Source organism: Gobius niger, assembly GCF_951799975.1.
Source record: "Gobius niger genome assembly, chromosome: 12".
Classification (NCBI taxonomy): domain Eukaryota; kingdom Metazoa; phylum Chordata; class Actinopteri; order Gobiiformes; family Gobiidae; genus Gobius; species Gobius niger.
Genome location: NC_136863.1, coordinates 15763362 through 15791343, shown reverse-complemented (window position 1 = coordinate 15791343; position 27982 = coordinate 15763362). Strand labels below are relative to the sequence as shown.

The 27982-nt window shown below is 41.0% G+C and overlaps 1 protein-coding gene across 1 annotated transcript in view; it reads left to right on the top strand.

The window, feature by feature from the left end:
- cdh13 (cadherin 13, H-cadherin (heart)) overlaps positions 1–27982 on the top strand; it is a 287039-nt gene that overhangs the window by 148022 nt on the left and 111035 nt on the right. Inside the window, exon 7 of the mRNA XM_079568318.1 lies at positions 18705–18883. Within this exon, the coding sequence (XP_079424444.1) occupies positions 18705–18883 (179 nt within the window). The remainder of the gene's footprint in view (positions 1–18704; positions 18884–27982) is intronic.

Sequence of the window (27982 nt, the reverse complement as noted above, 5' to 3'; positions counted from 1 at the left end):
TGCTTTTTACTGTGAAAAGCATTTTTTAAATTACTGTCATGATCTTGACATTGTGACCTTCTTTGTGCGATGATTTTTCTCTCACTTTTCTCAGCTGCCAGTTAGAGGTCCACCCACAGTCTCTGGGCTTTCGCTCTGAGGAGCAGCAGATTAGCTGAAGGCAACAAATTCTTTGATTGTGTATTGATCCAACTTTGTCAGACAAGCGCAGATGACAAAGTTCACACATGAGAGGAGTGCAGGGGCTGGCTGTGCATTCTGTGTTCTAATCAAGTGTGTGGGCTGTCCATCAGTCTGTAGTAACACCGGGCTGTCATCTCTCTGGTCTGCTCGTCTCACCACTCCAAACACAGTCAACACTAATAGAATTGTCAAACCCGGCTTATCATGGCACTATAGCTGCACACTAGCTGTACATCATATAGGTCGTGTAGCAGTCAGTGGAGATCTTGAGTAAAGCTGGGTGTACACTACAATTTTCAGAACAATTGTAGGTTGCTCTTTACTGTGCATATCTGTCGTGCAGTGTACGAGTAGTTACAGGTGGTGATGACCTGCTCACGAAGAACATACAGTCACAGGGATTTCTTACATGTTTACTATTTGTTGTTAGTTGTGGGCTTCTAGTGCTGTGTTTGTGCTGCTGACGCGACGGTAGACAGCAGCTTTAACAGAGCAAACAGCACTAATGGAATTGTCAAACCCAATGTGTCATACCGCCCGCTGTACATCAACTTTTAGCAAATGAATTAAGGCCTCTGTGTCATTTTAACCAGGAGTAATGAAACCATACACAAGGATCAATACGAATGGGCCCAGTGATCGAGACGAGGGTGAAGGGGCGGCTGCTACTTGTTAGCACTGTGACACGCTGACATTGATAAGTGACGCAGAGCCATGTGGAGTGAATACCGGACAGATTTGTGTGCATTTTGTTTTCTCCTCTTCATTTATTCCCATTTTCCTGTTGACAGGTTGAAAAATGGTTTGGGCCGACTAAAATAAAACATATAGGGCTTGATAAAAATAGAATGCTGTCAGATTTATATTTCCCAGAAGCTTCATAAGAATTGCTTTTTCTGCATTCATTTATCACAAAAAGCACTACATTTGTTTGGGCCCCGTGAGGACTGCTGGCGCAGTATTTGTGTTGCAGACTCACAACGCCGGCGCTTCTAATTGCCTTCATGAATCCTTTCATGCTTTAGCGCGAGCTAGGTAATTTTGGCATCAGAATTGTTTCCCGGAAGATTTAGGCCGTAATTGGTTGAAGCGGCTTCTCTAGAGCACACAGCATATTTATTCATTATTATTGACAGGTATGGATCACAGTCGAGTGAGCTGGTCTTAGATAATGCATTAGAACGGTGCAACAGGCAGACATCTACATATCACAATGCAGAAATGGAAAATAGCAGGCTTGGAATGGAACTCTTGACCTACACTTTGTTGTTTAGGAAATCGTCAATAATGTATTTATTTGACCTACTTTCAATAGTTTAAGATAATGCACAGATCTATTTTTGAACCAAGGGTTTTCCAATTTGGGGCAAACAATTGTGTTGTAGTGAACACAAGCAATTTGCCGATGCCTTCGCACAAGATCTGGTGAAGGTACTACTGTAAGCATGTTGAAGCATGTCAGAAACGTCCATGCTTCAACCTGCAAGCTGTGTATGAGATGGCAAAATGCTGACAAAGAATGGCACGAGACCCCAGAGAAAAATTGGGACTTGCATATGCCCAAGGTAAAGAATGAATGACGTTTACAGTATAGTATGTTATTCTGGAATTTCTTTTCGTAGTCCATATGGAGGTAACACAAGTGTTAAAGGAACAGGCCACAGTTTTTCCCATACAAAGATAAGTTCTTAACTGAGCTTAGACGAGTTGATACGTACCTGTCTGGTCTTTGTGCATGCCCCTGGAAGAGCGTGGTAGCTTCCAACTTCACCCTCGTTTGGAGCTATAGGAATATGTTGGGAGAGGCCCAATGCTAGCAACATCTTCCGGTCGTTTTGCGTGACTGAGGGCACACACAAAGACCAGACAGGTACGCATCAACTCGTCTAAGCTCAGTTAAGAACATATCTCAGTATAAAAAATGTTGGCCTGTTCCTTTAACACCTTGTCGGTACAGGAAACTAAACAACCTTCAGTTTTTCAAGGAGAGGAATAGAATGCTCAGTGGATCTTAAGGCACAGTTGGCACCAGGTGCTCTTCAGGATATATGGGCAGATCAGAAAATTAATGTAGGAAAAGAGAAATCCGAGGCACATCTGTTTATTTGCCCCATCTGTTTCCCTTGATGAATTTGATGTTATTTTGATGATGTTATGATTGTGTGTGCGCGGCCGTAAAAGCTGCCATGTGACTCTTATCACATGACCTACATGGATAGCCTATTTAAACCCCAAAAAACAAATGTTGCTTTTAGTGGCTGTATTCTAATGGGGGAGAAATCGGTTGAGTACATTTTCCACTGACTTTCATAAATATGTATGCTTAGCTGAATCCAACATTGAGAGCAAACATCGTAGATCAAAATGAAAACGTTGGTGGCGGTGGTGGAGATATGGCCTCCATTGCATTGCATTATATGGTGTGTTTGCATCTGTGCCGTGCTCTACTTGGCTCACTCTCTCACCACGCAGCAGTAGATTGCAGCGTGTTGCCTCATTTACTTTCATCTCCACCCAGAGGAACAATGACCTCGAACCTGCAATGAAATTACCCTAATGACAACACTTTAGATTAGGTCATTGCCGCTAATGTTGCTCTGTTTCTCTTGTAATGGATAACCCACAGGGCCCCACCCCTTTTCTAAAGTCAGCTACAACAGCGTAAAATCTCATTGCATTGACAGCATGTAAAGTGCAATTGCTCTTGGATGGAGAAGGTTGGGGCTATTTTTTTTTTGATAGACTCAGAGATACGCGCGGCTCTGCTTAATATATTTCTGAGTGACATTTTATCTTGGGAATCTGGTTGATCTTAATGAGATTTCTGTCCTCCAGTCGGTGTGTGTGAGTGCATCAGCGTATGTGCATGTCTTCGGTGGCACCACTAAGGAGAAAAAGAACCCCCTATCAAATAATTTGTTTCTGACAGTGACGGGTTATAACACAGAGGAGGCAGACCCCACTGACCTTGCACTGCTGACTGGACTAAGGAGGCTTATGACACTTGCCAGATTGGGCTCCTTCATTATGTTGTTTCACCTCACTCTGCAGTTGACCTGGGAGTCTTCTCTGAGCAGCCATTAGGCAGGATGTCTCAATTGCCTTATTACCTATTGGATGGAGGGATTAGGAATACCTGGGATGAGGATCAGACTTTTGACTTTTGAGACTTACAAATGCAATGCCACGGGAAGAAAAGTGAAAAATCTGACTGATAAGAGCTGCATTTTGAGGTCACTTGGAGATTATGTACCATGAAGAATTGCCAATGTAAACACCTGCTGAATACAATTGTGTCAGAATATGATGCTGATACCATCTATCCTTGTCTTGATTTAACACAGAATCATGGTTGGGTGTATTCATAGCTGCCATCACACGTGTGTTTTAGGTTTGGAAAACCACTAACCCTGGCATGATGAAAAAGTGGACAAAATGCATGCAAACCAGACGAGTGGTGACGCTGTTATGATTATATTGAATTGAACCTGTTGCTGTCCATGTAATTGTCAAATGAGACTGCCACTTGCGGCAGTCGCTGCAAGGTCTTCTCCGGTGAGACAGATCCTTCAGAAGACTGGCATGTACAGTATTGGTGTGCTTTTGAATGTTTCTGACCCTGAAATAAAGGCTTCACTGAACTTTTGCAATTGAGTGCCTAGACTCTATGATGTTGCGAATATCCACATGACAAAGTGGGAGCTCAAACAGATTTCAATCCAACTCATTTCGGTGAATTTTGCCACTCAGTTCTGAATGTTAGAGGAGTGGTGGAGGGGGTGTTCTAAAAGAATAAAGGTTTTTCGTTTCCACATGATTTCTATGTCAAATATACAGTTTGGAATGTTTCTTTCATTCAATCATTTCATTTCATATCTTTTTATTCTTTTAGTCCGTCTTAAGTCTTGAGCAAGTCTAATTTGCACTCTTTGCCGTCTGGCTCTTACTCACATACAGCGCATTGGAGCATACTTTATGTCCCAGACACAGCCGGAGTCCAAATTAATGGGAAAGTGTGCTGCTTACTGTATTAATCATGCACTCTGCTCTTGCCTGTGGTTGCATTAAGTACAAGAGAGCCAGAGAAGACCTGCAGTTTCTCCGTTACACTGCACTCTCACTGGCATGGCTTTGATAGAACATTATACTGCAGGTGGTCTGAAGATAATCTTTTGGAGTGAGATGTAATTTAAGAGTGGATCGTTATCAGTAAAATAGATCTCAGGCTCTTTGCTTTTCCTGAAAGTGGGGGAAAATTTTAACCTGTTCTTCCCAGGGTTAAAATTTAATTGTAATGAAATAACATGATAATACTGGGTGTCGACTGTGGCCCCAGCACTTACTACTTCTGTCCTGCAGTAACTCCCGGTCACCTTGGATCATGTCATGGATTACAGGAGTGAATGTGTGCAATCCCATTTGTTGTAACAAACACCCCAATCTCTGTGGGCGCAGTGGCTGTGCACAATCCATCAGCTGTCAGTGTCATTCTGAGCTTCCCTTAGTGTCCATCCATGACTCTCCCTCTGCTCTTTAACTAAGGCCTGGACCACTCTCTCTGTATCGTGCACTGTGGTTAAAAGTGAGGCTGCACAGGAACGCTACCATTAACTGGACAATGCACATTCCAATTCCATTCTGAAATTCAGATGTCCCCTTAAATTGACTTGCTTTACATTTTTTACCTAATTTGAGATCATATTATGTACTATTTCAACCTGAATAGACTCGGAGACAAAAGCAGCGATTAGAAAGATTTACTGACAAAACATATTTTGGCGATCAGACTCCGGCAGTAGATATACATTGCGCCTAGGCTTCATTTCATTACATCTTATATCGAATACATGAGTGAGAATGTTTTTGATAGTGCAAGTGGGGATAACAGATGGAAATTAGCCTTGTTTAAATCAAATCAAATGTATTTATATAGCACATTTAATAATACATTTAATAACTCTTGTTGACCAAATTGCTTCACAGTGAGTCCCATGCATGTTTCTGAACATGCACTGTCCCGAACAAATAAATGAAAATTAAAAACACAAAAAGAGGATCTGCTGTAGCTATACTTTTCCAGTTTTGTAGCAACTGCCCCGAATGCTCCAATGACTACAGGCACCACTCATGCCTTCACCCTCCAGCCTGCTCCAGCTCTTCTCTGAGCCCCTGGTATTTGTCTAGTATTTCATGTTCCTTTTTCCTTATGTCACAATCACTTGATATTGGTTAAATGGTATTGCTATGTCAACCACAACGGCACTCCTCTCCTCTTTGTCCACAATATCCGGTTGGTTCGCCATTACTATTCTGTCTGGTTGTATCAAGTCCCACAGGATCTTGGCTCAGTCGTTCTCTACCAACTTTGGAGGTGTTTCCCACTGACCTTGGGGTTTCCAGCCCATACTCTGTTCAGATGTTCCTGAACACTATGCCAGCCACTTGTTTATGGCGCTCCATGTAAGCTTTCCCTGCCAGCATCTTACACCCTGCAGGTATGTTCTATCTCAGGGGCCTCTTTGCACGGTATACTTGGGGCTTTGTATGTCTCAATGGTACATCCCATGTAATCTCATCCTCTGTTCCCCATTGTCTGAGACATTCACTGAGCATGTAATCTATTGAGCAGTTTCCCTGCTGTACTAATGGATCACGCTCTCCTCAGCCTCCTTCCTTACGGTGCTGTCTCAGGTTGCTGGATTTGGGATGGAACCCTCCATGCATGGTCAGGAGCTGACCAAAGGAAGCGATACAGACCACTGATCAAAGTTTTTTTCCCCAACTGATGACATCTGTTAAAGTAGGTCTGGGCAAAAGCATACTGTACATTACCAGCAGTTATATTATCATAGAATTAGTATAATGATAGCACTCACCACACTGCTTGCAATTTCCTGGTCAGTGCACTCTCACGCAAGTCAAATAGATAATAGCGTGTGCTTAACACATTTTGCTTTACCTGTACTATAGTATTTACTGTATATCACATCCAATTTCAAACAAAAAAGAACCTTTTAGAATGGTTTGCACGGTTATTTCTGATAGCATGATTGATTCAACCATAGTTGATGTCATAGTGTCCACTCAGTACTTGAGATGGGACAGAACAAATAAATCTAGAATAAAAAGTCTATATAAGATTTTTTAATTGTTAATATTATGTCTCTTTTAAAATGTCAATAATCAATGATAGTCACAGCTGCTAACAAATTGTTATTGAGCCACTCTTAGTAATAATTTAATCCTGCTAATGATTGAAAAAGGAGCTGACCTGTGCAATTTCAAGTTGAAATTGTAACAGGTAGTCACAGTTAACAAAGACCACGGTATCTCCCACAGTTCTTTGCTTGGTGCTTCATTATCACACTGTTAAGCCTTAACCTTATTACATGCAAGTAAGTATATTATGCTTTTAGAGTCTGACAACTCCACTGACATCTCCATATCTCCTCATAGTATAATCTACTTTTAGCTCTAACATTTCTACTTTTTTCTCTAAGTTTTACAATAAGAAAAATCCAAATAATCTTTTTCATCATTGTATTTTCATGATGAGCATTTTCCATGTGTTAGCTTATTTAGTATAGCATGTCAAATGCACAATGAAGCATACAAGTTGAAATACAAGTACGTTTGACCATACACTGCCAGCTCCCGCGTTCATCCTGCTAGTGTTGCTGTAATCTAATGCTGTGGACTGATGGTGTTCTCTCCCTGGCACACATCAGTTAATGCCTGCTAATAGCTTTCCAGTTTCATTCACTGAGCCACTAGGACAAAATTACAGGGATTTTCTGGTGGTAATTAATTGAAGTGTCCTTTTAAAGGAGAAATATCTTTTGTCTTGATTTAGTCGATGGAGTCATTAGCCCTGAGCTCGACTGTGAGAATAGGAAGTCAGTCAGTTGCATATTCTCATATGAGCTACAGTGTGCTGAAGGAAGTAGGAGATGATCAAGGGGATGATCGGGCATGTGGTTAGATAAGGTTTCCACCAGGGCCACTGACCTCCTCTCAGTAAAACGTGTGTTCATGTATTGGCACATGAATGCATGAGACACTGCTTAAAAGGTTTTCTGTTCATAATTATGAGCTCACTGCATTATGTAAATGAATGCCGAGCTGGAACCTTTCTATGTGCATGCTTCTGGTGGGCCAGTAAATCTGACGCTTCACTTGGCCAACTGGGGACAACGTTTTGCTTTAAAAAAAAAAAAAAAAAAGGTCCTGATGGGACGATAGAAAAGACTATGGTTGTGTACTGCAAACTCTTAAAGGCAATATTTTATGCCCCTTGTACTTTATTTATTTTGCTATATAATGGAAAACGTGGCACTATAATTACGGTTTACTGTTAACAAGTTACATGAATGACCAGGGTTTCCTGACACACTTGAAAGCTGAATAGCTAAATAATATCACCAGCCTGTTTGTTGAATAGCTTAACAGATTAACAGCAATATATTTGTTGTTGAGCTCATGTGTCTATTTATTTGTTCAATGATTTAGTTGCAAAAAGGGGTATTGCATTTAAAATGCTGTTTTTGATTTTCGATTAAAATCGCATTCATTATGAATAATTATTACAGACTCTGTACTTACTGCGATTAAACATTCTAATTTCAGGAAAGAATTGTTTTGATTTGTACTTCAAAAGAAATCAGAACTGTATGGGGCTCCACAGGTGGCCCCAAGCATGTCTCTTTCATGTGGTTCGCTCTCCACAGTATGTCCCTCTGTATTTTGTTTCAGCAGAATGACAGGATTGTTTAACAGAATGTAAAGAGTTTCATTAAATATGTTAATGCCACTACAAGCCATTGAGGGCAAACACATGTTTTTTTATTCTAATTTTGACATAACATTCCATATTGAGTGGCATGCTTGAAATGCCACGAGGCAATTAGCCTATGCATGAGTGGCAAGTATCAGTCATGGCATGACACATATGCTTAGGTTCCTGTGCTGTTGCCATTTCTGAATCCTTGTGGACAGTATTTGTTAAGAGGAGCAAGAAGGAGGCAGCATTCGACACACATTCTCTGTGCAATGCATGAAATTAATTGGATAAGTGACCTTTGGTAAAACACACCCTATAAATATCAAATGACAAAATCATTTGTTGCCAATCTGATAACATGAGCCGTATACTCAATAGCCATAATATTTGCTAGTATTCACTCTTGTCTCGTCTACACACTGTATAGTGTGATGGAGATGTAAGCAGATAAGAGCAGTTGTCTTCCCCCAAAAAGAATAAAGATATTCCTGGCTTGTTATTTTACCGTTTATGTCCAAGCAGCTAATTTGTAACATCAGAGTTTACATCAAAGTCTCTTTATTGCAGAACAGGACCTTTGAAGACACAGAACATTTATTTCACTTTCATTTCAAACAAATGTAGTGTCAACATCCCACTTTAGACTATGCCTGCTCCCAAACGCCTTCAACCACTGTGAAAGCAAATAAAAGGTGACAGTTAGCCAGAAGCCTTGTTTTTAGTCATACATGACACATTACAACATGTCATCATATTAATCATTGTACTAATAATTTAAATAGTTTTACTCTTCATGGATCAATTCTTCTTCCAGTGGCTAATCTAATGTTCTCTGCTTCTTTGCCTGTCTAATGGAAAGGCTTCTGTACTCTTTATAATTCATATTGTGTCTGCATATATGGAAAGGAGGCCATTTGAATTCTTTAAAGTTCATACCATATTTTTCCCTCTTTTGCTGCGGCTGTACTGATTGTAAGGATCTTTTGGGTAATCTGTCTCATAATGGTTTGCGCTCAGCATGAATAAATATAGAGTGAGAGGTTGTGATCTTTTATTTAAATCAGTCTCTAGGGTCTGTCATTTTAATGAGCAGCCCTGAGCCGTTAGTCCATAGTCAGAGCAGGAGTTCGCATGAAGCCTCACCTCTGAGATCCAACCTGGGCTCAGTCTGCCCCCTATAACGCCGGTGGAGGATAGCGCTGAATGTCAATGTGCTAAAGGCAATATATTGATTATTAAATGGATTCTGTTTGAGCATTTACTGGCTCTATTTAGCTCCCAGAGAAAGAATGTGAAATCCTCTAAATACATGCACCTCAAACTAAACTGCATTGTCCTCGATAGACTTTACAGCTGGAACCTTCCATTGGGCTTAATACTTAGCGCGGCAGGTTCAGAATGATTCCCCTCTGTGTTTTTATACACAGGGACACCAGTCTAAGCAGGGCACCCTTGTTTGCTGCTGCTGCAAATGTGCAATCAGATTTGTTTATTTGCAGTCACGTGTTCACTGGCATCATCACTCTTGGGACACGTAAGTCCCCTCAATAACAATCTATGGACGGTGCATGGGAGAGCCGTGGGCTTTTTTGCAACTGGCGATAATGACCAATGGGTGTAATAATGCGACATGCCACGGTCGATGTGCATCATACTAAAGTGACAGTGTAAGTTTAAGTCTGTGTTTCTTGATATTTAAGCTCTGTGGCGCGTGTCGACGTGTGTGCGTGCACCTAAACAGAACATATGTGTCATCATCACTTACCACTAAACTGAAGGCTGCAGGCAAAGTTACATTCTCCAAAAACACATGAAGTCTGTGTGCCCTTGCAAAGGTTTCTTGTGCTGATGGCCAGGCTGTGGCAATTTATAGATCCAGTGCACCAGAGCCGTGGGAAGATATTTTAGTTAGGGGGTGCTGAGGGACAAAATTTACCCCCAAAATACTTTTTCTGTGCATAAATCCTATATATTAACCTCTTAACTCCCGCCTGAACCGAGAGCATTTTCTCCAGTTCAGCTTTACCCAAATCCTGTAGGCCAGTGTAACACCTCATTCTAAAGCTAAGATCTACAAAACTCATCTAAATGGATCTTTTTCCTCATGTCATCAGATTTTTTTCCATCTTTTTTTGGGGGGTATTCAACTCATTTTTTGTCATTTTTTTGTCATTTTTGTAAAAAAAAAAATAATCTTTTTTTTTTCATTTTTTGCCCCCATTTTTTTCCATTTTTTTTTCTCAATTTTTGTCACATTTTTTGTCATTTTTTGTCATTTTTTGTCATTTTTTGTCCTTTTTATGTCATTTTTTGTCATTTTTTTGTCTTTTTTGTCTTTTTTTGTCTTTTTTTTGTCATTTTTTCGTCCCTTTTTTGTCAATGTTTTCTCACTTTTTTGTCACATTTCCATCATTGTTTGCATCTCAGTTCTGTCGATATTTTCTCACCTTTTTTCCAGAAGCTTTTGGACTGGGGTAAAGCCAAACTGGAGAAAATGTGCTCGGTTCAGGTGGGAGTTAAGGGGTTAATATTGCCTGCAGTTCACAAACTATCCACCAGGGGGTGCTGCAGCGCCCTCAGCACCCTGGGTTCCCACGGCCTTGCAGTGCACTACGCAACACAAAATGTGTAAGATCCAGTCTTAGTCCAGGGTTAAAAGCTTTGTTTCCAAAAAAGTACAAGCAGAATGTTGCCCAGGGGGTACATGTAAAGCAGCTTTGAAAAATTAGAAAGCATTGTCAATTCTTTTCCGAGATTTTAAATACTGTCTAATATTGAACATTTAGGCTATTTTATTTCAAAACCAACTTATTTAATTATTGCACATGCACTGTGTCTCCTGCACCCCGAACCGGACCGAACCGTGAGAGAGCTGAACAGTTGCGCCCCAAATAGCTACTGACATTACTTTTACACAAAACAATTTAGTTGTGTGGTGGAAATAGTGAATGAATGACACCGGGTCTGCCTGTGAACAGTAGTCTATGTTCATATTAGTGCAGTGTTTTCCTAGCTCTCCATTCCATTGAGATTGTCTGGCCTTGGGCTTAATAGAGATATTGTGATGTTTTTCAAAGAGACATTGATAATTGGTTGAGTGGGAACCCTGGTCTCTTATTTGTCTTAGTTGTTTTTAGTTCACATTCGTTTGTCAGTTTGAGAATTGTTTTATTGTACTGTGATTTTGATCAGTAGAAAACACAGACACCATGGGACTTGGACTTGACTTGGACTTGGCTTGAACATACGGGTCAGGGACTTACAGTATCTCTGGTCTGAATTCATCTGGAATCATCACCAGAAACAGCATCACTTTTCTTATTTGTGTATGTTGCTATAGACGATTAATAAGTGGTATAAACAATATTGCCATTGCGCTCAGATGAAAAGCTTGTTTTGCTGAGCTGATCCTCTGGGGCCTGGCTGTGGCAGAACATTAAAAGCGTGGAACATTTGGACATGGTCACCGTGGTAACAGCCACCGGGTAATGTCATTTCTCTAATGATGATGGGATCATGTGGTGAGGCAGATCAAGTTAATCAATACTCCCAGGGCTGTTATTGGTTTCACTCATTACTGCTGTGGTTGTATACTATACTCACAGCAGAGCCAACTTACAATATATTCATAAATTGTAATGTCTTTAATTTAACTAAAAGACATGTTCTGAGTTTATTTTAGAGTGAATGTGCCCATGTCATTAAAAGTAAAAAAAAAACGTAACAATAATTATAAAGGATTTAGACATAAATGCTAACAGTACTAGAACAGGCGAGCTGAGGCAAAGTCTGACTCTATTCAAAATAATAATGGAAATGACACTAAAATGGCAAACATGTCCATAACACCTAATAGGAAATGCCATATTTAACTTGAGGTACGATGCATATCCATGTAAAGTATTAGTTTGCCAGTGTGTACGTGAGTATGGCAGCATCATGGCGTGTAACACAGAGTGGATGACTGATTTGTCACGCTGAATGCAATCCTCCAAGAAGCCTCTTTTATTTACGCGGCTTAATTTAATTCTTTTATGTTTCAATTAGAAAGATACAATTTAATTAGGCAGTTCTGATTGCTCAGTTTAAAGCGACTTGTTTGTTCGCTTACTCCATTCATTAGCCCCACCATTATGTATATCCCCATTAGCGCACTATGTCAGTTTATCTGTGGCAAAAAACAAAAACAAAAAAAGAGTATTTGCTTCACTCCTCTGTCGCTCAGTTACACATTTCAACCTTTAATATTCCGTTTATATATTGGCAAATTCACGCCTGCAGGAAAATTGTTGGTTAAATGAATAGGAGGAAGTACAATAGTAAAATATTGACACATCCAAACCTCATCCAAAAGTCTTTTTTACTCAGCAGAGATTTTTCGAAAACCTTCTCCACCTCTAAATCAAATTGCACAGGGCCTCTCTACATTATCATTATCAGTTTGCTGCCAGTGGTCCAGCTGCAGCGCCTGCTGGGTGGAGCAGGCAGAAAAGGCCAACTGAAGCACATTTCAGTCCTTTCACCCTTGTCCTGTCTACCCAGGCCTCATTATTTCATTTTTTTTAGTTTCCAGACTACTCCTGCTCCACAACGGGCTCCTCGAATTCAACTCCAGACCTGACTGTTTTTGGCACAGCTAAATTAATTTGTAGAGGTCCCATACTGTGCTGGCGGAGGAGAAAAACGTTAATATTATTAGCATTCTTCCATGAGAAATACGATTTTGCATTGGTTTCAATACAAGTTCAGTAAGACGTAAGATAGATTTTTTTTGGAGCTTTTACAAGTACTTACTTATGATATGAGCCGTTTTTGCCTAATATTGTAAGTGAGTAATATAGCCATGAACCGTTTGTGTCATCATTCATACATGTCATGTTTCATTAATCCAATATGGGGGAATCTATAGAATAAATAACTGAATCAATCTTTAAACATCAGGAGTTATTTTAATGAGGAGGCAGCAACGAAGAAGGCAATAAAATAAAGTCATCCTTATATGCAGTCTGCATATCGGTAATTCTAAAGATAAACAACAACAAAAAAGCCTTGTTCCTGAACAGACACCTACAGGGCAAGATGAAACATTCTGCTGCGTTTATATAAGTAAACAGACAGGCAGCCAGACTGAAGGAGCACTGATTTAACCAGAGCTCTGTCATTACAGTGAGAGTTGATAGTAATTGCACACTGTCGCTCTGTTACACAACTCTGCTGCCTTGCAATTATGTGAGATTTGCAATTTCAGTTTTAAAATGAAGTGCCCACATTTTTTGTTTTGTTTATCTAAATGCACTAAAATTCTAAATATACTAAAACATATTTGTCATGGTCTAAACTTCGGGTATTATGCTTTTTTCAATCACATAGCATCAGTCTATAGCACACTACAATGATGACCAAACCTTCAGTTGGTCTGTAAATGCAGTAAATTAAAATAACTGCCTTGTATAAAATTGCTCTCTCAAAATGGCTGTAGTGAATGTCTTGAAATAGGCCTCTGTCTCTTTACGCTGTCTGTGGCATCAGTGGGGAGGGGGTTCTGCTGAGGAGCAGTGGTTGGTTACTCGGCTGGTGACGAAAGCTCGGCTGGTGACGAAAGCTCGGAGGCGTCTCCAGGAGGTGGGGGCGTTCCTAGGAGGACTCAGGCAAGCCTATCCCTAAAATGGCCGCCATCAGAGTTTTTACAGATTACTCAAAAATACGTGAATGTGCCAAGGCAACACTTCAGGCATGTTTTTAATGAGGGAATGACATAATAACATGATGTAAAGCTTGAAAAAGTCGATTTTGCATTATACCCCCCCTTTAAACAAAACAAGACCCCGACTAAACAACTGAATACATATGGCAATTTTTGTTTTGATCGAAAAGGAAATTTAAAGGAACAGGCCACCGTTTTTACATGCTGAAATACTGTATGTTCTTACCTGAGCTTAGACGAGTTGATGGGTACCTGTCTGGTCTTTGTGTGTGGCCTCAGTCACACAAAACGACAAAAGATGTTGTTAGCATTTGGCCTTCACTCTACGCTCTTCTACGGGCACGCACAAAGACCAGACAGGTACGCATCAACTCGTCTAAACTCAGGTAAGAACTTATCACAGTATGGAAGAACTGTGTGCCCTTTGTCACACAAAATGACCAAAGATGTTGTTTGCATTGGGCCTCACCCAGTGTATTCCTATAGCTGATCCACCAGACCAGACAGGTACGCATCAACTCGTCTAAGCTCAGGTAAGAACGTAATTATCTCAGTATGGAAAAACAGTTGCCTGTTCCTTTAACCTAAAAAATTACAGTCTCTGATTGGATTTGCTTTTTAACAACATAGAGAAACAGCATGACAAGTCAATCGCGTGAAAAGTCTACCACACAATGCAAAATGTTTGTCCATAAAACACCAAAAACCACAAACATCAACCGTGAATAGTAAACCGGTTCTAAACCAAGACTAAATTACTGAATACTTCAATACTGAATCTTATTGAAACCAGTCATGTGTGTATGTGGTTCTGAATGTATTGGTTGTCAATGCCTGGCCCATACCCTTGATTATTCACTTTCGCTTGGAAGTCTATGTGTTTGTTTACATTCCCTTGACACCTCATCCTTAAAAGAAAGATGCATAAAATAAATAAATAAAAATCCAACAGTTGATGGTGTGCTGCTATGCCTGGAAAGCATACTTCACTCTCTCTGATGTCGAGCGTATGGGCGGGTATTCCATTTATGAAAAGCTGGGACCAAAAGAGAAATGTCCCAAGAGGAGGACATCAAAGGTGCCACTAAAATAACTGTTTTGTGTGTGTGTTCTCATGGGGATTTGGTGTTTAACACTCACTTCAAATGTCCTTTTATCTTCATTACTGTGTCCATGAGCAATCTCTGACAAGCTCTAATTAGTCTATTTTTTTTCTTTTCTACAGCATGTTTGGCTGTCTACTGATAAAAAAAAGAAAGAAAGAAAGACTTCAGCGCATAAGGACTGCCAAAAATAAAGCAAAACTTTAATGAGATTGGATAAAAAATAAAAAAAAACATGGGAGGAATAGTTAATATGGTATTTGCCTATAAAAACAATTCTTGCCATTTTTACCCCTCAAATATAACAATGTGGAGCTATTTAAATACATGTCTAAATATATTTGGCCGCACTTTGCTTCAGGAGTATTGGGTTGTCCATCCAGATCATGAACAGAGGTGTTTTACCATTCTTCCTCTTGTATTTTATGCATTTTGCTTTGAACTAAATTCCCACAGAGCTGCAGTTGTGGCCCCGTGTGACACTTTGATATGTTCGCTTCAAACCTGACAGTTGTCTGCGTGAGAGAGCAGTGATGGTTGAGCAGCACGAGATTGAACTCTGCCCATCTCCTGACTGTGCGTATTATCCACTGCTGCGTCTTTCACTTTTCTGATGTGTTTTCAGTGAATGTTCCACACTATAAAAATTGTCAGCTTTTGCTTTTCTTTTTTTCCCGTTGCTTAACACGGATTCCATGTTGGATCTGTTTGGGGGTTTCGAGGTATTTACTTGCAGAGAAAGTCAGAAGGTCCCGACACAGCATCACTCTATGTGTTGCAGTAATCCCCAGTGGGACGCCCAGCTCTGGAGCCCTTCTGATTTCCCTGGGGATCTGACGAAGATAGAGGTGTGAGCATAAGCTGACAACACTGTGTTGCTCTAGCTCCTGCAAACAAGTCAGAACATTGGGCAGTCTGTACTTTCTGAGTGTCATATGCAGAGGTGACCAACTGATACGAGATCTGCCCCCTACTACTGCTGTAGCTGTAAAATATTTGAGTGGCTAATCTGCACTTTTCAGTTGCACTTGAATTATTAACAGTTGCTCAAGCTAACAATTACCACTTTTCAATTAGCAACCAGGCTCCGACTTAAAGTACTTAACAACCCACTCTGTGTGCACGTTTATTATAGGGCAGCGTTTTCTTGCTATCAAGGACTTGCTTTTAACCACGTAAATGGTTGGAGCGGCTGATGGAGATGGATTAGGCCAAACAGCTGGATTTCACGCAGTCGCCTTCTGTTTCCACTTGTTTGTATCGACCGAGTGCCAGAACTGTCTAATTTGAGTAACCTTTTTCACAGACCTCACTATCACATGTGTCAACTTACTCTTCGTCCTCTGCTGTGATGTCAATGGTCTCTCATCAACAGAGTATGGCTCGAATAACCTCTGAGCTGACACACTTGCATCAGTATACTGCTGTCCACAAAGTTAAAATGACTTTAAAGGTGCATTATGCAACTTAATATGCGGGGGAAAAAAGTTAATATTTGTGCTTATTTGACCTTGTAGTGACCCAGCGGCTGTATGAGTGGTCAGCACGGCGCCTTTAACGGTGGTCTCTACTACGCTCCAGAATCAATTGTTTTGTAGGTTTTCTGGAGAGGGTTCGTCTACAGTGAAATCAGTCCAAACAATTGATCCTGGAGCGTCCTTGAGACCACTGTGATGGAAAGTAAAGACACCGTGCTGACCAGTCACCACGCCGCAGGGTTGATCTTTGTGCAAATTGATCCACAAATATGAACTGTTTTTTCCCCACATAAAAAAATTGCATAATGCACCTTTAAAGGCACACTGTGTAACATTTTGACTGTACTGCTGCCATCAGTACAAAATGCTCCTAATGACCAGCTCGACACAGAAAATGCTATTACTGCAGTGGGTAATCAAAGAAAGAAATTTGGATTAGGACCTAACCTGTTTAAATCTCAAATTCTGCTGACTTTAGTCGACGTTTCCATGGAGACGAGCTGGAGACGTACCCACTCCCGGTAAAGTTACAGCCGTGTCTTAAGAGAGGTGCGCCGCTCACAGCAAAAGCACTTGTTTGTTTGTGCAATTACGAGGTATTTTTCAATTGATGAAAATCTCTGTCTATAAATATATACTTGTATTTCAATTTTATCTATTGAGTAAAATTCTACGCGGTGTGGCTTTAAATGACTCAGAATTGCAGAATTCTTATTTAACGTCATTATGAACTTTTTGGATTGTGCGACCCAATGAATTACCATGGTTTGTCCACATATTTTGGTACATTTTGCAGGAGATATTGAGCTCCTTGGCACCTGACTTCTTATTTTTTATATACATTTCCGTCCAACATTCCAGTGACCTTGGTATATACAGGTAGACTCTCGTTTTGCTGTTGCGTTCACACTTATTTTCCCCGATGATATCCCTGTGCACACATATTAGCATAGGTAACTGCACGTGCACATGTGGTCCCATCCATCTCCTGGTGAGGTGTGAAGTGGAACAGAGTCAAGGTAATGGAGAAGATGGCACTGTGTAATTACTGGGCTGAGAAGGATTACTGGTTTGCTTAACCACTAATAGTTCACCTTGAAGTGCAAATTCCCCGGGGGATAAAACACACGCGCCTCTTTGCCCTCTATTAGCGCTAACAGAAACCTGTGTTGTTTAAAGTAGAATTTACATTTCCTGGTCCATTTCTGTCAGTGCTTTAGATAATGAACTGTGGCAAGAGCTATTTAAGTAGACCTTTTACAGGGAAATCCATAGGCACTAAAGCTTGTGGGGGTGTACTGATGATTTTGTGTGGTGTAAATAAACATGAGGCTGAATATTAATTCTTTACTGTAGCTTTTCACCACACACAACACAGCAATAATGTGGAAAAGTGTCTACAACAGTCTTCTATACATTTCAACATCTCAGAACATATGAATATTCAAAGAGTTCTGACATTTAAAACACATATTCATCGTTGTGAGTGCTAATCGTCGCGCAAAATGCCGTCCTCTTTTCGGCTTTGCGTTCTAACCACATGTCGCTCATGAAAAACACTTCCCTCTCCCCCTCGCTCTTTTTCCACATGGCGAGTGTGTGAGGAGATTGGAGTCGGTGACACCTGTGCGTCCCACATGCTGCAGACATACGAGCCAATCCCATCACTAACACAGACGCGGACTGAGAACGCGTCGCCGATTGCTTTGTATTTCAGATGAGCCACGGCGGGCAGGATTTTCATTTTTCTTCCCATTACTAAATAAAACGCCCCCCGCTGTTGGAGCTGACACGCGGCAGAAAACACATTAATGGCAAAGGCAAACTTTTAAGCAGCTGTCTGTGGCAGAGCTGTGCACAGCAGCTCTGAAAATGTGTTGTTTGTACAAATGAAAGCGCTGCCTTTTGAAGAATGTGTGCTTGTGTGATAGAACTATACGGGGCTTTAAACTTGCCAGACTCCAACTAACTGGAATGCAAAGGCTGCACGTATCGCCAGAGTGAAAACAGTCCCTGTACTATATTTCACATTGCTGTAGTAGGTCTGTTTTAGTTCTGCTTAAAACCTGAAAAAAAAAGCAATTACTTTGTGGCCCGTACTCCTTCCTAACTTACCTCACACATTCTTTTAATGCAGATTCTTCACGTATTTTACAACTTTTATGGCGCAAAAATGAGCTTTATATAATCATGGTAATGCTACAGCAACAGGGCTGTTAAGATATGCTATTTCTGGGTTTGCGAATGATAGAAATGTTGGATAATTAGATACAGCAAGAACACAGTGTTCTTTCTCCAATATACAGTAAGGGGGTAAAAATGAATTTCTACAAGAAAGAAAATTGGGTACAGGGCATTCAAAACCTAAAAATAATCATCTGGGATTACTTTTCAAATGATTTCCAATAGTGTGGTTGGGCCCTGTGCTGAAGTAATGTGTTCTCTGTCTCTTGTAGGAACTACAGTGATGAGAATGACAGCGTTTGATGCGGACGACCCAGGGACAGACAACGCTGTGTTACGCTACAACATCATTAGACAGTCTCCAGACAAACCTTCTCCAAACATGTTCTACATCGACCCAGAGAGCGGAGACATCGTGACCGTCATCTCCTCCAAGCTGCTCGACAGAGAGGTAGGCAAACACCCGGATCAGTGCTGGCTTCGTCTGAAAATAACTGTGTGTAATGGCTACACTGGCATCTGGCATTTCTAACGTTGCGCTTGTTCTACTTTTCCTCCTTCGAAAAAGTTGCTTTCAAAGATTTCAAAGAATATTTCTGTGAAAAGTAGCAATAAAACTTGTGGAAACAGCGTTTTTTGTTTTTCAAGTTGAGTAACACATTTCACATTCAACGGGGCTACAAAAAACGTGGGTGTGTTGCTTTTTAATTGTTAACTTGAAGCATTTTTGCATGGACAGGGTGTTTTAGTAAAGCAGGGAATCTGATGGTTTATTGTTAGAACAAACACACGTGTGTGTGTGTGTGTGTGTGTAGGTGTGTGTGTGTAGGTGTGTGTGTGTGTGCGTGCGTGCGTGCGTGCGTGCGTGCGTGCGTGCGTGCGTGCGTGTGTGTGTGCGTGCGTTCGTGCGTGTGCGTGTGTGTGTGTGTGTGTGTGCGCGTGTGGTTGTTTATTTAGTCCTCACTCAAAATTAAGAAGAGACATTGCAGGCTTTTTAAAGTTGGACCTGCATTATAAACATAAGCCTTATTAACATAAACATATAAATTGCTTAGTCTTCACAATACAGTGTTTCTATTATTGATCTGAATCAACGTGTCTCCGTACATTTTTATGGGAAGTTGTAACTTGAATGACAATTTTCTCAAAATGCTTAATTTCATTTGAATTTTTACAGAGACAAAGACAAAATATCTAAAAATGGTGTCTAATATGTAAAGAAAAACAAACCCAATCAATTATTTTCATTTGAAAACATTAACATGAAAGAACACTTCCTACGCACATCCCACTGGTATTTTTTTTATCGTAAGTAATATAGTGAAAGTTTCTTTGTCTCAAAATATTTTTTCACTCATTTACCCAGTGTCTCACCTCAATTGACAAAGCTCAGTCTTAAGTGTCTGGCAAAATGTTTTCCAAGGGCCACACCGTCTTTGCTCTGCCCGATCCCGTCTGATCCCGGAAGCAAAGCAGGAAGGGCCTGGTTGGTACTTGGAATAGAGATCGTTTGGGAAACACCAGGAAGCCTGAATAAATTCAGTGAGTGAGTGGTCGGAGAGGTTGATGGCACGGTCTACCCCAGGGCAGCTGTGGCTACATACGTACCATCGCCGAGTATGGTGTGAATGAATAATGCACGAAATTGTAAAGCGACTTTGAGCGTCTGGAAAAGCGCTATACAAGACTAATGCATGATTATTATTTATATTAAATCTACTTTCTCATCATTTATCTTATAAATTTAGGCTGTGCTTCTTCTCTGGCAGCTAATGCTGATATGATGTACATGTTTGTGTGTGTATATGTGAAATCCAGTCCAACTGCAGCGAGACAACGGCGTGATTGCTTTTCTGAAGGGTGACCAATGCCAGAACATCGATTGGGCTCGGCGCTGGAAGGAGAGCATTAGCTGTTGTCAGACACTTAGCGCATAGTTTAATTGAGGTGATACATGCCCATGCGCAGACTCTGCCGGTGTCCAACAAGGCGCCCGGCAAAAACCTGCCATCCGGAACCGAGCATAGCCACTGCACTGCCTGATGAGCAGCGATAGATACAGTCATGTTCAACAGAGGGGTAATTGATTATAAATGAGATGTCATCAGGACTGAGAATGCTGCTCGCGCTTGTTGAGTGACATCATAGAGAGACTTCTTAAAATCTAAAAATCCCTGTGTGGCATATTTCAAAGAATAAAACAATATTCACTTGTTTGGAGCCACAATTTAATAATATAATGTCCAAATGCAGCTAGTGGAAAAATGCATTTTCACATGGCCCTGAGCCAATTGTAGCTTGTTCGTGGGCATAATAAATGTGCAAGCCAAACGTTTATACTCTATAGGTGATGAAGGCAGTGCTATAAACATTCTTTTGTCTTTTGTTTCTGGCACTAAAATACCTCTTTCTGAATTGCTTTGGCTACACTGTTGTTTGTCTTTCTCCACCGTAATTGCAGTTGGCAAAGGTATTAGACAGTGAGACACTGTATTAATCAAAGCAATACTCAGATTTTCTACTCAACACACTAAAGACCAATTCTTTATTTTATCTAAATGCAAATCCACAGCCTTCTGATGAGTGCCAGAAGTGCAAAATTCTCTTTGAGATTACGTTTTTTAATTTCTGGGCTCACAACAAGTGGATTTCCGCCGAGGTTTCACTTTCACTAACCTGCTACCTGCCGTCCCCCGATCATGGAGTTAGGGTTAGGTTTAGGGTCAGGGGTTAGGTTTAAGTTTAGGGACGGCAAATGTGATGTAACTTGTGTTCCGCTCACACAGATCTTAAACATAGCTTTTGAAACTAGAAGGTCTTGGTTTTCAAATGAGGTATCACACTGACATAGGTTGTAAGCTCTCCTGTCGATACGCTTTGAGATTTGGATTTGCATTATTGCTAACCCTAACTCTAAAACTAAACCTAAGCTGGCAGTTAAAGCAGTAGTAAGTAACTTGTTTACCATAATAAATCTTTTTCGTAGTCCCTCTGAGGGAAATACAGGTGCTAATGGGATGATTGTGGGGGTCTTTCATCTCCCCCTGGTGTCTCTGGCCAGAAAACCACACTTGCAGCTTTCTCTGTTCCGACCCGGAGGCCCAATACACACTAATGGAATCACGAAGAAGACGCTAACGGGCAAAGAGCTAACCGCGGGCTAGCTCCACTTAAACTGTATATACAGCTAAGTTTGAGTGAAAAAAATTAGCTCCATTGTGTCATAGGATGAACAATATCCCTCTCTTCCTTTGTCTTTTCTGTCAGCGTAGCATTTACTCTCCCGGATACTTAATGAGCAATACATAATATGCTATGACACCTGCAGTGGCGCTTATTGCCTCTAGGGGCATGAGTGACTTAGTTCTGCTTTAAGCTAATTCTCTCTCTCTCTCTTATTCCCATTTCCTTTTTGAACTAAATGTTTAGGCGATGCTCAGCGTTACCTGCACCTCCAGAAACATGGCAGTTTCGCGCCCTGTCTCCTCGTCCATATGTCTCGCGCTCCTCTTGCCCTCATCTGTACTCCTTTGTACTGTTAGGATCATCTTCATTGTACAGGTCTGAAGTAAACAAGCTTTCAGTCCCAGAGTGTTATTTCGCAGTTGGTTCCGTATGAATGAGTCCATGTGACAGAAAAGTTGGGCCGTGGTGACAGTGGAGAGACAGTCCCAGCCACAGCTCGCTCTCAGCGGCTGAATATGTCCGAAAGTAATTACACGGGCAAAACTATACGTGGAGCCATTTGCCAACTGAACACACGCAACATAAACTTAGTACACTTTTATGAAGGCCGAAAGGTTTATTTAATGACTTCCGCAGCAAATAGTTCCCAAAAGTTTGCGCGTTGCTTGGCAACGTTTGGCTAGGTTAGTAGCAGCAAGGCTAGTAGCTAGCCAAGCTATAGTTGAAGGTGCAGTTGGAGGAATGGTGGTGAATCTCTGGGTAAGTTGAAAGTCGGACTCACGTTAACTTCACGAGCAATTCCCCCAACTTGTGATGGACAGTGATGGACAGAGATAGTGTCCGCTACTACGTACGTGTGGAGTGATATGAAAGACCTGTATTACAAGCACGAACTCCATTGCTATTGGCAGCGGTCATTATTTTTCTCAGAGGTCCTCTATCAAAAAATAATGGAGCGTTCTACTTGCATTGTGAAGAGCCGTATAATAATAGTCTATAATGTATGGGATGGACATAGGGTAGCAACTATAGGAACAACAATACTGGTGTGGCCAGGGTTAGAATTTGTCATAATTTTATCAAGACTGGAAAATGCTGGATTGGTTTGGTTTTTCGTTGTATTCGTTGTTGTTGTATTTTGTAAATTTGTGACTCAAGTAGCTGAAAGAAATCCCTAACTCTGTGTTAAATGCAGACCGAAACCTCCACTCAAGCTCGCTTATCCATGAAAAAGATTAAAAGCGTTAATGCCTTAAATATTGCCATAATTACCTCACCATCCCCAACTCGGCGAGAATCAGCAAGGAAAATGAAAAGCCTCGCCCTGAAAGCAATCTTAGTGAAAATTACAGGCTGCTATTGATCGACTGTCTTGTGTAAAACAGGAACGGACCAAAAAATCTGACGAGTACAAACACTGAGGTGGAATAAATGTGCATATCAAGACAGAATTTCACGCCCCTGAGACAGCACTACAGGCGGAATCACTGATTTCTATGTGACAAAATGGATTTTCCAATTTTCTGCGGATTGCTTTGTGCTTTCCCCAGGGCAGGTGAAGTGTCTTTCCAATCGCACTTACAGCTCCAGCTTGACTGTAACGAAATACTTAACACCAACAAACTTTTCTTATTTACTACTTTATTTAGTTCTCCCGGGTGTAAAACTTTGGGCCCGGCCTTCTATCAGGAGTGGACCGTGTTTGGAGGATTGTGCTGAAATCTCTTGCTCCAGGTCTCCAGAAAATCAAGAGGAGTGGTTAGGCGCACTTTCGCAATGCTATTTTTGAACAGCTGTCTGTTTTGTCAAGAAGAGAAGTAGGTTTATACTGTAGAGGCATGCAAGCAACAAGGTGGGAATATTAACTGAAAAGTCAAAATAAGAAGCTGTTGGGGAAAAAAGTAGCACTTCAATTCACAGCAGTGAGTGTGGTAATAGGTGGGAAAGCGTGCCATCTAAAAGTGTAATACGATTGAAATTGCGCTAAATGGAAACACAGGGCACAGATTGAATATAATTTAAAGGTGTTATTCTTATTTATGCCCAATTTGGCACAATCAAATGCACGCCTTCATTTTGTCGCGTAAAAAAAGGAACCCATTTAACACTTTAACGCTTACACGCTTGCCTCTATGCTAGAAAGTTTAATTGGAGGAAATGTGCCTGATGCTGCGGTAGATGAGTCACGAGCTTGAAGGAGTGTGTTCCCGCCCTTTCGGCCCATGTGAAAGACTGACATATGGTGCTATCAGAGTGTGAGTGAGCCTTGCAGAGGATGTCGCAGGAACGGCAGCCATCACTTCCCGCTGATCCGGACCGCTAAAGAGAATTAATTATTTATTTTTTTTAATCCACAGCATTGCAGTCAGACGCACACTCAGATGCTCCACTGAGCTTTTACTATTCAGTCGAATTCCCCTCCAAAACAAGTGGGTGATTCTTCCGCAAGTTATAAAACTGCGCTAAAGATATGGTGATATATAAGATGATGTCCTCCTGATTACTTTCTTACAGAGATAGAAAGTTACTTATTACTTTGCTTATACGAGACACATACTTGACTTGATGCTGGACCCTAACATTTGTGACATGAGTAAAATGGAAGGTTATTGTCGGAAGGTCTGTCGCGATAAGCTGAGGAGGTGTGCAGGCGTTCATTTTCCCGTCCGTATTCCACACACACCAGTCATTGTGATCTATTTTGGAGCATGGAGCTGCTGTGTGTAAGCAGAGATGACAGGGCGCTAATGGCACACTGACTTTGTGACTGGATAATGCTCTGTGGCCAATCTGGAAGCTGTCAGAGCCGAGGACGGCCAATCGATGGACCCTGCCATCCCCTGCATGTTCTGCTGGGGGGAATTACACACGGGGAGAATGGAGGCCTTTTTTCAGTCAGGACATGAGGACAAGAGGGTTTTCACATTCTTATTATACATTTGCGCAGGCTCTCACTTTTCCGGGAAGACACAGATATTGTTATGAGACCTACAATGAATGATAGACTGTCTATTTTTGGCCTATTGTATTGATTGTATATACTGTATCATAAGTTAATTACTCTATTTAATCATTCTTGTTTAAAGCAGTACTTGTTTACCTTGATATATCCCTTTCATAGTCGCTCTGGGGGTAATACAAGTGTTAATTGAATGATTGGAAGGTTTCATCTCTCTCGGGTGTGTCTTGCCAGAAAACCACACTTGCACCCAATACACACCAATAGAATCACGAAGAAGAAGCTAGCAGGCGGGAAAAACTAACTGCAAACACTTATTTACAGAGACCCTTTGTGTTTTCTAGCAGCGTAGTATTTACTCTCATGGACAATTAATGAGTAAAAAAACCCAACATACTATAACACCTGCAGTGGTGCTTATGGTCTCAAGGGGCATGAGTTATTTAGTGCTGCTTAAATGGTTCCATCTTTTTACAGTTTACATTTTCCTAAAAGTATATTTTAAATGTTTCCCTTGTGCACAAAGGAACATTTACAGGGACTCGATAGAGAAATGTTAAAAATATGTCTTGAGCCCAGACCTGTTCACCACAACTGCCTCTAAAATCCAGCACTGTCACTCAAAAAATTGTTTTTTTGGGTCAGAAGTGCCGTCATGCACGAGCTTAATATAGAAACTGCAGCTACGCACATGACCTGAGGTGGCAGTAGCGAGTATAAAAATGTCAACTTCCATCCAAGGATAGATCTATGGGGGACATTTGTGGACATTGCTGTCATTTTGCACTTTGGAAGTTAAGCTTGGCTGAAAAAAATCAAACGAGCTGGTTGTTTACGCATTGTCAGTGTTAATACGTTTACATCACAGCTTTCTGTATGATTTGACCCTGTACTTATTTGGCCTGATCTTATGTGTCACTGGGTGTTTCTCAACTGTCAGGATCCTTCCTCCCGAGTCCACATTTGTGTCGTATCACATGATCAAACCATATGACAAAATATTGATAGAAATGAACCAAACGGTGGTGTCGAGCAGGAGAGGTGCGAGTGGTCTGGGTGAATTGGATCACCGCTCCACTGAAGTGGTTCGAATGCCGAGGACACTGACAATTGTGTGCTCAATGACCTCCAAGAAACAGACTGTCAGAAAAAGCTTATGAAATTGTTTACAGCCAACTATACAACACATTTTTCCTTCATATATTTGTGTGACAGCACGTTGTTGTCTACGTGGGCACTGTGGGAACTGTGCGCCCCTCGAGGTATGGGTCTTGATATTTAATGCTTTGAGTGCCCAACAGAGGGAGATAAGCTTTGTGATTTTAGGATTTCAGAAACAGTAACCATAACCTTTGATATCAATTAGCCTTATAGTCCCTGTCATAAGGCTTACTCTGTTCTGTTAGTTGCATAGAGCTATAGACCAGCGGTATATGGGACACATATCGACACATACCCAGAGAGCTTCAGCATTTACATACTTTCTGCCTCTTGTATTCCCCTCGCCTTTGTGTCTATCGCCTTTGTTTCCACACCGGCATCTCTCTGTCCTTCTGTCAACACTTTGCCGTGGACATCCAATTACTAGTAGGTCATAAAGACTCGCAATTCTATTCAGAGCTACGCCATTCAAACAACTATTCAAATTACATCTTTCAGGAGTCGCCGCTTGCACCGCACAGCAAAATGTTGTCGCTAAACTAGTTTTTTTTTTTTTTTTCTCCCCTTCTGAGGACCGGCGTCTAATCTGATCTCGCTAGCATAATTGAATGTCAGTCGTCACATAAGAATGCTTCCCTCTCTTCAATTAGCATCTCGTTTCCTGGTGTCACCGCACGAAGATACAAAGCGGACAGAGAAATATTTACTCCTCCCAGGTAGGAGCCAGTTATTATATTATGTCATTTATATGCAAATAATACAGCATCGAGGAACACACTGATAAGATTTCATTACAGCGGATCTGATGCACACTTCACATTATAAACTCCCCTTTCATTCCCCTATTAAGATGAAGAGATTGGAAAACAGTGCAAGTATAGATGAATGATGTGGGCAGAGATGTAATGTTTAGCTAAGTGTGAGAATAGGTTTGGCCTATAGGAACAGGTCTATAGTGAGTGTTCTTGAAGACGCAAGTGTTTCAGGATTGACGGAAATATCCACAAGGTAGAGCGGCGGTGGGTTGTGTGAAGTTGTTTACCGATACCTCGTGTAGAAAAATGGATGAATCGCAACCATTTTTAGCAACGTGACAGACTTTTTATTCCTGGCACCGCAATATCTTTTGGAATCCCAAAAAAATCTACAGCCCGACTTGTGAGAATGTGCTGCAGAGATAGATGATTGTGTGAAGACACTGTATGGGTAAATGAAATGTGGAGTGAATACTGTGACATAAATTCATAACAATGTTTATCTTAAAAATACACCAATGTTTTATTTCACATACAGCAAGGCAAAGTGCGATAGTATCAGGGACTTTTGAGGGAGATTGGGATTTGTGGGGTTGGTTTTTGATTGTCAGCTGTAATTTGGTCAGGTTAACTGGTATCTCCTTTTCTTTTTGCCGGCAATAATGAATCTTATAGGGTGGACAATGGAGTGGAAGGAATGAACCTATGTAGACCATTTGTTTGACCTTGAAATCTCACTAAAAATAATAATAATAATATATTTTATACAAGCCTCCTATAGCTCCATGTCCTTTTACAATGTGTTGTCATTATTTTGGCTTGTGCGTATTTTGGGTGTGTTTGCCAAGGAAGCGACAAAGGCATTGAGAACTAAGTAAATAAGTAAGTGCTTTATTTGTCATTATACAATCGTACAACGAAATTGTGTTCAGGTGTTAGTCCTAAGCCGCTGTGACTGAGCCACTGTGGATCAACCTGCCAGCATGTTTATGGAGGTAGAGGAAACCGTAGCACCCGGAGGAAACCTGTGTGGCTGCCTTCAGTGCTCTTCTGATCCTCTGAAACGGTGCAGCTCCTCCTGGGTTTGTCCCAGTTTCAAAGCATGGTGTCCTGCACTGGTCACCTCCTTCATCTTCCTCCTGCGCAGCACCCTCTGCTCCACAACAGTCTTTCACCATCTTCTGGGAAGAGCTTAGCAGTTTATCTGTTTATTCTCCAGTGAATGTCTATTAGCCAGAACAATAGAAGGTATGTGTGAGTCTCGCCTGGATACCTCCTCATTTGTCCCTTTTTTGTTTCCTGTAGCTCCTCTTGTGTGTGTGTCTACCATTTTCCCGTATGTTTTAGACTAAAAGTAATTTCCTCCAAAGCTGTTACATTTATTTTATAGACTTATAATTAATACCCTCGAAACTGTAATTAATTCCTAGTTTTATGCTTCCCAGAAAGCGAGAGGGCGGGGGCGACTCACGGCAAACACTGCTATGTT